Source organism: Xenopus laevis, chromosome 3L (assembly GCF_017654675.1).
Source record: "Xenopus laevis strain J_2021 chromosome 3L, Xenopus_laevis_v10.1, whole genome shotgun sequence".
In the NCBI taxonomy this organism is placed as follows: Eukaryota; Metazoa; Chordata; class Amphibia; order Anura; family Pipidae; genus Xenopus; species Xenopus laevis.
In genome coordinates this window covers 30,467,682-30,480,284 of record NC_054375.1, presented here as the reverse complement: position 1 = coordinate 30,480,284, position 12,603 = coordinate 30,467,682, and the positions used below count along the sequence as shown (strand labels likewise).

General features: G+C 37.3%; 1 protein-coding gene across 1 annotated transcript; it reads right to left on the bottom strand.

The window, feature by feature from the left end:
* Positions 1-532: 532 nt before the first annotated feature.
* Positions 533-11,631, bottom strand: LOC108710570 (secreted protein C-like). The gene is made up of 10 exons (XM_041586081.1): positions 11,521-11,631; positions 10,459-10,544; positions 10,282-10,347; positions 9,471-9,518; positions 7,822-7,854; positions 7,150-7,206; positions 5,137-5,184; positions 4,135-4,167; positions 2,086-3,184; positions 533-660 (listed from the first exon to the last, which is right to left on the bottom strand). The coding sequence occupies exons 1-9, from the start codon at positions 11,576-11,578 to the stop codon at positions 2,090-2,092; spliced, it is 1,524 nt and encodes a 507-aa protein (XP_041442015.1). The 5' UTR covers positions 11,579-11,631; the 3' UTR covers positions 533-660; positions 2,086-2,089.
* Positions 11,632-12,603: the final 972 nt, after the last annotated feature.

Genomic DNA, 12,603 nt, shown 5'->3' with positions numbered 1-12,603 from the left:
AGCTCGGGCCCCCTGCAAAAAATCTTTGGAGGGGCCGGCGCTGACTGAAGGGAGCAACTTCCGCTGGCTCGACCCCCCGCTCAAAAAATCGTTGAAGGGGCCAGGTAGGAAGTGAGCAGCTTCTGATAGCTCTACCCCCCAACTCCGGCAAAAGCCGGGCACGACTGCAGGGAGCAGCTTTTCCAGGTCTCCCCTCCAATCCAACAACATCTGATGCCCCCCACAAAATCTTTAAATGGGTCCGGCGCTGACTGCAGGGAGTAGCTTTCTGGCTCTCCCACCCATGCAAGTGCCCCCAAGCTATAGAGGAAGCTGACACCAAGGTCGGGCCCCCCTTTTCCCCGGGACCACCGCGACTGTGGGGTCTGCTTCCTCTATAGTTACGCCACTGGAATTGTGATATAACTCAACTGCAAGCTACTGTACCAATGTATACCAGGCATATTGTACATTTTGCTTAATAATATCAATATCGCTGTTTTGTTTTTTATATACAGCCAAACTGACTCAAGACAAAAAAGCAAGACATGCATCGGTCTGAATCTGATTTATTAAATGTGAGCTCACAAGCTTCCAAAATCATAAACTAAAGCTAAACAAAGATAGTTTTTTGTGAAGTTTTGTGTAAATCTTCTCAATGGCGTGTGGATTTCATATCACCTAGGGAAAACAACAAAATATTAAAAATTCTTAAAAGCGTTGTAATTGTCCATATCATCTTACATCAGATTTGTATCACTTTCATGAAGACACATTTAACTCAGCTAAACAGTTTCAGTCTTGCCTAAACCTCTTTTATTCTCAAACAATCTGCTTTTTGGGCTCTCACACTTCTGGACACTGAAGACTGGATGCTGCTTAAAACATAATCTTTATTTGATTGATTAAAAGCACCGCCTGACACATTTCATGCATCCTGCACTTAATCATAGGCATTATTCTCTTTTATTCTCCTGCATTTTCTTTATACCGTATATACTTGAGTATAAGCCGTCCCGAGTATAAGCCGAGGTACCTAATTTTACCTCCAAAAACTGGGAAAGCTTATTGACTCGAGTATAAGCCGAGGGTGAGAAATGCAGCAGCTTCTGGTAAGTTTCAATCTCGTTTTTGGATGACTATTCTTAGGCGCAGGCGAATATTCTTAGGCGCCGGCTACTATTCTAAGGCGCCGGCGAATATTCTTAGGCGCCGGCGACCGTTTTTGCACTTGACCCGAGTATAAGCCGAGGTAGAGTTTTTCAGCATATTTTGGGGGCTGAAAAACTCGGCTTATACTCGAGTATATATGGTAACTGCCCATTGAACTCCTGAGGAGATTATTTTTATTATTTTCTATATCTCCAGAAATAAAGACTAAAGGAGCTGAACTTTCTGAGTATTTTTTGAGGGACAAGTTCTGACATTGGCGGCATGGCCAGTTTAACATGGTCCTTAACTGAATACTCCAGACATAGAATTAGTATAGCAATTATTGCACAAATGGTAAAATACCATAAAACTCTACCAGTACTGACCTGCATCTGGGCTAAACCTAATTTTCTTAGCCCGTGTCTGGGCTAAGCCAGGATTTTTGTAATTTTAGCATATAGTGGCATTTAGAATAAGTACAGATAACTGATCCTATTTCATGTGCAGAATACCAAAGGTTTCTTTTAGAAAACAAAATATTATGATAAAATATTTAAAGTTTTAGCTATATTATTGAAATGTTTACATTTTCAGTTACAAAGTAATGGACATTTGTTTTTGTCCAATACCTTTTGGACATATATTATATTTTGGATTTATTCTTTAATCATGCCTGTTTGGCAATTAAATAGGATTTATATTTTAACATACACCAGTGACAAGAAAAGTAATGCCTGCAACCCCCTACAAGGTTTATAATGAATAATTAATAAAAAAAATAAAGGAGTCAAAGAATTACCTAGCATGTAAAGGCAGGGAATGGATATTTTGTTGCTAAATTTCTTGCCTTTACGCTTGTTTTTATTAATAATAGATTGTGATTATATATCCTCATGTACTGTATCCTATATAACACATGCAGGTGCATATATATAGAAATAGATATTAATGTACCTTTTTATTTGCCAGATTGCCAAAGTAGAGATGAGTATGGATCCATGCTGGTGCCACTTACTTGTGGATTACTAGAAAATCCTCCATTCCCACTAGAACTAGCCCAATTAGACTGGAACCCTGTTGTTGGCCCAGCATTTATACCAAGATCGAAAGATGCTTCCAAGGTGCTGTCTGAATTTGGTTGCCAATAACCATAAACTGAACCTGTGGTTTCTGATTGAATATTGCTATATCCATTATTACTACTCATAGGACTTAAAATATTTCCTACTAAAGGCAACTGACCAAAAGGATCCATCCCTAAAACTGGTTTTAGAACACCTGATCCTAACAGGGATCCTGCTGTATTTAAAAGTCCTTGACCAGATCCCCCATTTGGATTTCCTGCTATTGATCCTAGAAGATTTGATGTTACACCATTTACAAGGGGGCCCACTGAATTTAAAAGTCCTGAGCCAGATCCCCCGTTTGGATTTCCTGCTATTGATCCTAGAAGATTTGATGTTACACCATTTACAAGGGGGCCCACTGAATTTAAAAGTCCTGAGCCAGATCCCCCGTTTGGATTTCCTGCTATTGATCCTAGAAGATTTGATGTTACACCATTTACAAGGGGGCCCACTGAATTTAAAAGTCCTGAGCCAGATCCCCCGTTTGGATTTCCTGCTATTGGTCCTAGAAGATTTGATGTTAAACCATTTACAAGGGGGCCCACTGAATCTAAAAGTCCTGGACCAGATCCCCCATTTGGATTTCCTGCCAAAGATCCTAGAAGAGTTGATGTTACACCATTTACAACTGGTAACACTCCATTTACAATTCCTGTAACAGTACTAGATCCCCCTTTTGGATTGGTTGGTGCTATTGATGTCACTCCATCCAAAAGCCCTTTACCAGACTGATCGTTATACCCCCCTGCTGGACCTAAAATATTTCCTAATGGCCCTAACAAATTCTCAACCAATCCTGCATTATTTCCCAGTACTGCCTGAAGAAGCCTTTTCACTGTATCTAACAGCGCATTCACAAGACCGGGATTTACGACTGGCACTGTTGTAGGAGTTTCTTTAATTCCACCAAGTAGGGGAGCACCACCCTTTATAAAGAAAACACAGATAAACAACAAGCAAATTACTAAAATCAGAATATCAAATCATATGAACAGAGCAAAGTAAAAATTCGATAACTGAATTGCATGGGTTTTTCTGCTTTTTTAAATACGTTTTCCTCATCGTTAGATGATCTGGCAGGTCAGTAGCTGCTCTACAGTCACTGCTTCTGAAAAAGAAGTATTCACTCTTGCCTGAAAATGTATCATAAGAAGTTTGGGGGAAATGTTGGTTTATATTAGTACTTATGCTTACATGGAGGAAGCCATAGTCCATGCGTGTAACTATTTACATTTCCTTATCTGGCCAACCACAAAAAAAACTTGCCTTGCTTTATTGCAGAGATTCTTGCTATTCTCTCAGTATTGAAGTCACTGTCCCATAATGCAGGATCAATTGCCATTTAGCAGAACTTTACTTTACTACACTGCTGTTTGGAATATATATGAGGAGGATTTAACAATGGGGCATACACAGGGTCAGGCCAAAAGTTATTGGAGCCCAAGGTAAGTACCTCTTACCCCACCCTCTCAACAGTCCCCCTTCACTCACCACCCTAGTGCTGCCACCCACTCCACTAGGTTCTTACTCACCTTCAATCACATACAGGAAGGATGGACTCAGGAGTGGAAATGAATTATAGACAATACCTTTTTTTTTTAATTGCATCATTCCTTGGCTGCACCCTGCTTTGCCTACACTTAGTTCCAGACCTGGGTTATATCACATTAAGCATTTTATCCTGTGGCATAGAAAATACAGATAAAACCCAGTGCTTCCCATGTGCCACATTCCAGCATCAACACCACCAGTGTATGGTGCTTAAGCAATTGAGGAGCAATGGGTTGGACTGTATGGGTTCGGTCCCTGCTGCCTTCAAGGTCGATCTGTCTATGGACTGTTGTTTTATTTTTCTTCAAATTATCATCACTCTTACCAGTTTAGAAGTTATTTTTGCAAGAAGAGGGACCTGCAAATAACAAATAAGTAAATAAGTAAAAAAAAGCAACAATTAGAATTACTCATCAGTCCATTGTATTGGTTGGTTTTTGAATTCAAGATTCCACTCTCCTGAAATATAATATTATGTTCAATATTATTCTTGCAAGGCCAAGATGCTTCCCACCCTATATATATTAAGAGTTTGAGAACTCCTAGGAAACTCCCCAGTGTTTTAGCACCTTTATCAACACTGGGCAAATTTGCCCATGGGCAGTAACTAATGACAACAAATTGTTGAATTTATCATTCTACCTTCAGCTGCCTGACTGGTTTCTGTGGGTTACTGCCCACTGGCAAAATTCACCCAGTGTTGATAAAGGAGCCCCACTGATTAAAACTTAATATTTTATTATTTTGCAAATTTTTTGTGACATTTTTCAGTCAGGCATTGTCTCATTGTATAGAGGCAAACTGTCTTCTCTTTTCCCTACCTTGCTTGCCACTTGTTTGAATCAATTAAATGATCTCTACAAAATAATGGTTAATGATAAATATTACAGGGTCGGACCGGGCCAGCGGGACACAGGGAGAAAACCCTGTGGGCCCTGCTGGCCTAGACCTGCCCCACAGAGCCTTCTTCCCTGCTCTCCTTCTTGACTCCCCCACCCAATTGCACGAAAAAACGATCGCATGAATGTTAATTATTATTTAATGTTTCATGTATGTGATGTTGCCCATAGCAAATAATCAGATCTTTTGTTTTCTAACGTGTGGCTGTTAAAAGCTAATTGCCGATTGGTTATTATGGGCAACACTACCAGTGATGTTTGTCTCTAATCTTAATAAATACACCCCCTAATGTATTGTTTTCATATCCTCTCAAGCACACACTGGAAAAGCTGATTCCGTCATCAGTTGACTCTTTTTGACCAGAATTTTTAGCAATTCATTCTTCAAATGAAACTTACAAAAAAAAAAACAAATACGCAATTCTTACCAATGGTGTGCATGGAGATACAACGTTGGTAGTACCACTGAGAACAGTCTGGAAAAAAAAGAATATATATATATTTGAGTAATAGCTGTGAGCTGGCAAGTGGAGACATGTTGAAAGGGAGACATATTTCACCACTATTCATTTCCTACTCCCTCATGTACAGCGCTCCACAGCGTTCCTCTGAATAATCCCATCTAGTGAATCATTAGCATATAGAATATAGTCTTCTATAGAGACCAGCTGACAGAGGGAGAGTGATAGTTGAAAGATTATTAAATTAGGGGACTGCTAGAAAATACCTGGAATTGTCTTGTTTTGTACATTAAAGGGGACCCGTCACCCAAAAAAATTATTCCAAATCCTATTTTATCACATTAGTCAAGCAAAATGAACTTTAATTACACTATATAAATTATTTGAATCTTGTTTCCTTCAGTCTGGAAACTCATAATTATAGCAAGCAAGCAGCAGCCATTTTGTGGACACTGCTTTTAAGGAAAGCCTTGCATCATCTCAGAATCTTGTTTGTGCACCAGAATGGGGGACCCGATGTCCATTCCCATGCCCTGTTTACACAATTAAATGGTAAAGAGAATGGGGGAATGTGGGGAGAGCAGTGACATCTAGAAAGTGCTGAATGGAAAGTGAAAGTAATTGTCTGCCCCGCCTCTATGCCCAGGGCATAGAGGAGGGGCAGACAATATTTGATTGACAGCTGAGATTTTTAAATGAGTTTACAAAAGCTATGAATGCTTTAATAAAAAAATAGAAATTGGATTTCATGTTTAATTTGAAAAGGACTTTTATTACACAGATTTTTGTGTCTGGGTGACAGGTCCACTTTAAGGGCAGAGACACACGTGTAGATTCGGGGAGGTTTAGTCATCCGGCGACAAATCGCCTCTTCTTTGGGCGACTATTCTCCCCAAACTGCCTTCCCACCGCCTAGAATCTAAATCGCCAGCGGGGTGGCACTTGGAGTGCTTCGTTTTCCGAACTTGCCTCACAAGGAAACTTCGGGCGACTTTTGAAAACAAAACCCCACAAGGGAGATCAGTCGCCTGAAGAAGAGGCAATTTGTCGCTGTGCGACTAATCTCCCTGAATCTTCACCTATGTCTCTGCCCTAAAGGTACAGTGACCTAATCAGGCCCGGATTTGTGGAAAGGCCACCTAGGCCTGGGCCTAGGACGGCAGGATTTTAGGGGGGCGGCATGCTTCCCAACCACACCCACATTGGTTCAAAAACACTGGGGATGCGCTGGAGATACAACCATTTTTTAAATTTCCCGTGCACCAATCCCCATTGCTCTTGTCCGCCTGGAGGGGACAGGGGCGACGAACCGCAGTGGGCCTAGGGACGCCCACTATGTAAATCCGGCCCTGGACCTAATGTGCTAATATTTTTTTATGTTTTTGTTATTTATGTTTTTATCTGCCATTAGGGGGGTTAGAAGTACTTTGGAACTGAGCTCTGTGATTAGAGAGAGAATCAGATATTTGTTTGGTTTTATTTGTTCCACTTAAACTGTCACATCTACAATAAATTGTAGATTTGTAAAATACATAATAAATATTTTGTAAAATAGATCTAAGGCCTTGAAGAAGCTTTACTGCAACATGTAAGTTCATCTGACTACCTGGGGGAGAGAGCACAGATATACAGTAATAATCCATATTTTTCCATTATAAAGGCAAAAACACTGAAAAAAAACTGAAAAAAATGTTTTGTTTTTCACTGAACTTACTCCCTCCCTATAATCAAAGAAAGGACAAGGACAAACAAACCCTAAGCAGCATCTGCTGAGATAAGGAGCAGATCATTATTCAAAAGGCTTATTTGTAGATTGTAACTTGTTTAACTATTTTTTTTCTTTGTTCGGCAGAACTGAGGAAGAAAAGGTTATTATTTTAAAGTGGGGTTTTTTTTCTTAGTATAGGAAACAACACAATAATATTTTTTAAGTAATGCAAAAAGTAGTTTTTACTATATAACGTTATTGATATACGTTACCACGTATCCTAGTACTGTCTGTACTAGTCCTCTAACTCCTCCATTCATGAGATATGGCTGAAACAGGAAATGTGAAATTATAGTAATAAAGAATATATCTAATTTAGCAGGTACTGTATATCTTAACTATTAATGAACATGATCAAATAACAGGCTTGGGTGATGGTTCAAGCCTTTTCTTTCTTACATAGAGGATAAATCTGACAGCACTCAAATACAAAATGATAGTGCCCCTTAACATATTCAGGATTTTCTTCCATTTTTTATAAAACTCAGGTGTTAAATGGCACATATGTCAAAGCAATTTTGAAATTGATTGAATTCAAATAATGCCTATGAGGTTTTAAACTTTAGTGTAAGCGCTGTTCTAGAACATTCTATCTTTTCATTAGATCCCAATTTGAAATCTTTTTCCAAATTATTATGAAATGGTAATAAATAATTATTGTAAATAAAATTGTATATTGTAAATGCTCATTTAAAGTTAAGAGTTAAGAGTTACTTAGAATCAAAGAGACCCTTGGCTAAATCCACCTCTATGCAACCATATGGTATTATAAATAAAATAATAGTAAGGTTTAGTATTTTACAGAAAATTTTGAGTTCTACTGAAAATCTAAACATTTTAAAATTATGTTTAAAATAAAAAAATTCTAAACATTGCTTTCTTACCATGATATCTGCAGTGGAGCAGTCGGGTAGACTCTGAAATGTAATTTTGACCAAGTTTAATTTGGCATTATAATAAATGATGGGCATTATGTCTAAGTGTATACTTAGAGGCCTATTTATCAACATTTAAATTTGTGGATTTTAGACTTTTTAACAAACTCGAACATGTGTTTATTTATTAAATAATTTGGATCTGAAAAACTTGATAAAAGAAAACCATGAAAAAATGCAGCGGATTTATATTCTACTCATTGTTTTCAATGGGTCTACACAATTTCAAAAAAACGAAAAAGAAAATAGATAAAAATTACTAAAATGTTTGTAAGATAAAAATTACTAAAATGTTTGTAAGACAACTCCAAACAACAGCTACATGAATTCACAAGCTTTCAGATCCCAAAGTTTTGCATTCATAATTTTTGAGCTTACGAAATATCAAGTTTTAGCTTTGCAGTAAAAGTTATAATTCAAACCTTGAAAAAACGGCCCATTATTAATTTTTTCATTCAATAACAAAAAAAAACTTTAACTGGGGGAATAAAGGGTTATCAGGTGTTAGATGTCAAATTTTTACATTAAGAGGCACATTTATCAAAGGTCGAATTTTAAAAACTCCTATAAATTCGAAATTCGAAATTTATTTTAAAAAAATCTAATTTTTTTAACTCGGGTGAATGGAATTGACCCGAAAACTCGAATTAAACTAGATTCTAATTTTAAAAACTAGATTCAAGGTTTTTTTTCTGGAAAAAACTTGAATGTCAGGAAGGCTACAAACAACGTAAAATTTTACGTTTTTTAAATAGCAATTCAGCAGGTTTTAGATGGCGAATAGTCGAATTTGAGTTCTTAAAGGGCCAGAGTATGATAAATCTCGAAAATCAAATTCAAATTTTTTTAAAAACTCTAATTGAATTTGAATGACTCCCTAGTCAGATTTGACAGTTTTGATCAATAAAAAAACAAAAAAATTCAAGTTTTGAATTCAACCCTTAATAAATCTGCCCCTAAAAGTTTTCATTTCTTTTTTTATTGATGAATCCAAAAACGTTGTTAGGTTAACTTCAATTTAAAAACATTTGCTATTGGGTTAACTCCAGTTTAAAAATATTTGTGATCTGCTAAACGCCAGTTGGAAAACATTTTAGATCTGTGTTTTTTTTTTACTTGTGATTATCTGGAAATGTAGCATGAACTTGATTATATTTTTTTTAATAAATCTGCTGATTAGTGTAATAGTCAGGGCAAGTTTGGAGATCCCATTGAGCAAGGACTGCATTCGTGCAGTCGTTGCCCTTAGGAGCCAACCTAATTAGAACCAACGTGTGGTTGGCCAAATTGAGTAGATATCTACTTGTTTGCTGACCTCGCCATTTGATATTCTTGGAATTTTCCAAGAAATTTTTTACACATTGGTAAATCAGGTGGACCGTACTTATCAGATGAAAAATGTTCATGCTACGTTATTTTAATGCAATGTATATCCAAACCAACCATTCATTTTTTTCCCCAAGGGCAATCATCCTTGCCTTTGGAAAACAAATCAAGATTGTACTCCTCGCAGCATACAGAGCAAATCATTTTATGATTGAGTAATTCCTTCTTGATTATATTCCCCTCCGTAAATCTAGGGGAGTTTACTAACTTACTCCAAGTCTCTGTATGGAGGTGGTCAGTGGAGCAATGTCTCCCGTACCCTGTACAAACAGAAATAAGTACATCTTCAGAAGAATATACAATAAACACAATTTTATCATAATAAAATAAAGAACGATTATGGATGTCTGATTTTTTTTAAGATTTAAACACTTTCAACCATGGTAACCTCAGGTTATACTGGCTCACTCACAACAACTAGAAAGACCCTTCTTTAAATATGAATTAAAGGTGAAATTATTGGGTGCTATTATGTTGGGCACTCACCAGTGAGTCCAATCACTAACCTTGCTCTCTAGGTTGGCGCACATCTTCCATAAAAATCACCACTGGCCAGGTGCAATAAATTACCAGCCAGAGCAAAAGGTTACCAGCTGACTCTTTAACTGACAATGCTGTAGGTACCTCAAGTGGCCTCATACTGAGCATTTTCAGCAGAACACAAGCCTGTCTCGTTAGCCTTTTCTGCAGTGCTGTCAACCTGATAGTAAGCCCATTCTTAATTTACATCAGCTATAACCTAAACCTATCATGTACTTGTATGCAAAAGGTTTGCCAACTGCAGAAAACGAAGTAAAATATTGTCCTTTATAAATAACAGATACAATTAATTGAGCTCCTCAGTACATGACCTTGGCAGATTCGAGATGGCAGATTTTCGGATTAGGTAATATATCTCAAAAAATGCGGGGGGTTTTTTTCTAGAAAAACTCTGCCCAAAAAACTGAAACCAGAAAAAAAATCAAGCTTTGTTAAATAACCCCTTGATAAAGTTTCAATAAAAGAACAACCGTCTATCCATACCAAGTATCTGTCAAATGCACAAAGGACGGCAACCAGAGAAGTCATAGTTCCTGGAGTATCCCTGAACTGCAAAGCAAATAAATACTTTATTAGTTTAAAATAAATATTTCTGCATAAAGTTTTGTTTTTTTAAATAGTTTCATTTGTGATAAACAGTACAAAAAGGCGTCTACTTACCAATGAGCTCTTTACACAGGGCACATCAGTACTCGGGCTCTGACATTTCTGAACGCAGTTGCTGACACAAGGTGGTAATGCTGTAGCTGGAGATATAAAATTGGCATTACAGGGTTTAATTCAAGAGCATTAACGGGGCCGTTCATCATTAAGTTATATCAGTATAATGTAGATATTACCCAAAAATCAGTTTCCATTTTTTATTATTTGTGGTTTTTGAGTTATTTAGCTTTCTATTCAGCAGCTGTCCAGTGTGCAATTCCAGGAATCTGGTTGCAAGGGTCCACATTACCCTAGCAACCATGCATTCATTTGATTAAGAGACTGGAATATTAATAGGAGAGCGCCTTAATAGAAAGACGAGTAATTAAAAAGTAGCAATAACAGTAAGTTTGTAGCCTTCAAGGACATTTGTTTTTAGACGGGATCAGTAACCCACATTTGAGGGCGAGAAAGAGACAAAATTAGAAGGCAAATAATTCAAAACTATTAAAAAATAAATAATGAAGACCAATTAAAAAGTTGCTTAGAATTAGCATAACATAGTATAACATACTAAAAATAAACTGAAAGGAGAACCTTTCTAAAAGCACTACATTCATGTGTGGAATGGAGAGACCAACAGCAATTTTTCAAGATGCAGGGCGCAAAATGCAAGAACCATGACAGTTTTTGTTTGTTTTTTGCACTTTGCCCTGCATGTAATAAATGACCCCTTTTGGTACATTTTGCCACCTCTATCAAAAGAGACCAAACTGCCCCAAGTACAGTGAAATGAGATTCACAGGGGTAAAGTACTCCCTTGCATCTGTGAGCACTAAACTGTGCCCTTAGTGCCAGATGCACCATTAATGGAACTAAGTACTGTTGACTTAATTGTGTGCCCATTAGTGAGAATAGTCCTTAAATCCAGTTTTTATTAATTAGCCCTTTTTCAGATTAGTTAAATATCCAGTTCATCTTGGGGGACTATACATTCATACTTGTACATTTTTTGTATGTTCCCCCTCAACTAGATTAGTGCTTAGTATCCCTAGAATTTCCAAGCAAGGCGTAACTTACCCAAGCAGGAGCTTGTAGCTACTACAGCAACTACACAGAAAAACAAGGTGATCTTCATACTGCAGTCCTTGGGAGACCAACTTTGCAAGCTGAAGATTTGGTGCAAGCCACTGCAATAAAATCTTGAAGCTTTCGTTGAATTTATAGAACACAAGACCGGCAGATAATTGTGCCGTGATTGTTCTGCATCAGGTGACGTAAAACATGAAATTAACTTTGAAATATTAGAAGTCTGAGACAAATTATTATATCGGAAGCGTCTATGCCAGTTTGTCATGGTGTGTAATAGACGTAATGACTTAACAAATTGCCCTTGGGTGAATGTTTAATGTTTGTATTAAGAAGAGCTGATAAAGAGATTATATGGCCAAGGAAAACTGATTATATTAAATATGGTCTAAAGATGCCAAACAGTGAACATGTACCAGTGGGTAAGGTAACAAGATAAATGACATTTATGTACTATATATGATACAACCAATGTTAGAAGAAGCCATAACACTTAAAATATGTCCCCCATTGTTTATAAAACCCAATGTGGTACTGAGACACACTGTAATGGAGTGAAAGGTGGACAGTAGCCCTGCTGCGCTGTTTGCTAAATATTGTGGACATACAAGCTTTGGGAGCATTAATGTGTTATTTTATATTCAACATGTTTCACTCATATTCAAGTTAACTTGACCAAAAGGTTCAATAGTGTCATGTAACAAGGTTGTTACTGTTCTTATAAACCTTAGCAAGCAATCAGCAATTAGCATATAGTGGAATGGGTAACTGTTGGAATACAAACATCTGCTTGGTTGGTCTGGTTAACTAGACTTTGGGGGCACATTTACTTAGCTAGAGTGAAGGAATAGAATAAAAAATACTTTGAATTTCAAAGTATTTTTTTGGCAACGACTTTGGATCGAACGATTCGAACTAAAAATCGTTCGACTATTCGACCATTCGATTGTCGAAGTACTGTCTCTTTAAAAAAACTTCGACCACCTACTTCGCCAACTAAAACCTACCGAGCATCAATGTTAGCCTATGGGGAAGATCCCCATAGGCTTTTTAGCCAATTTGGGATAGAAGGAA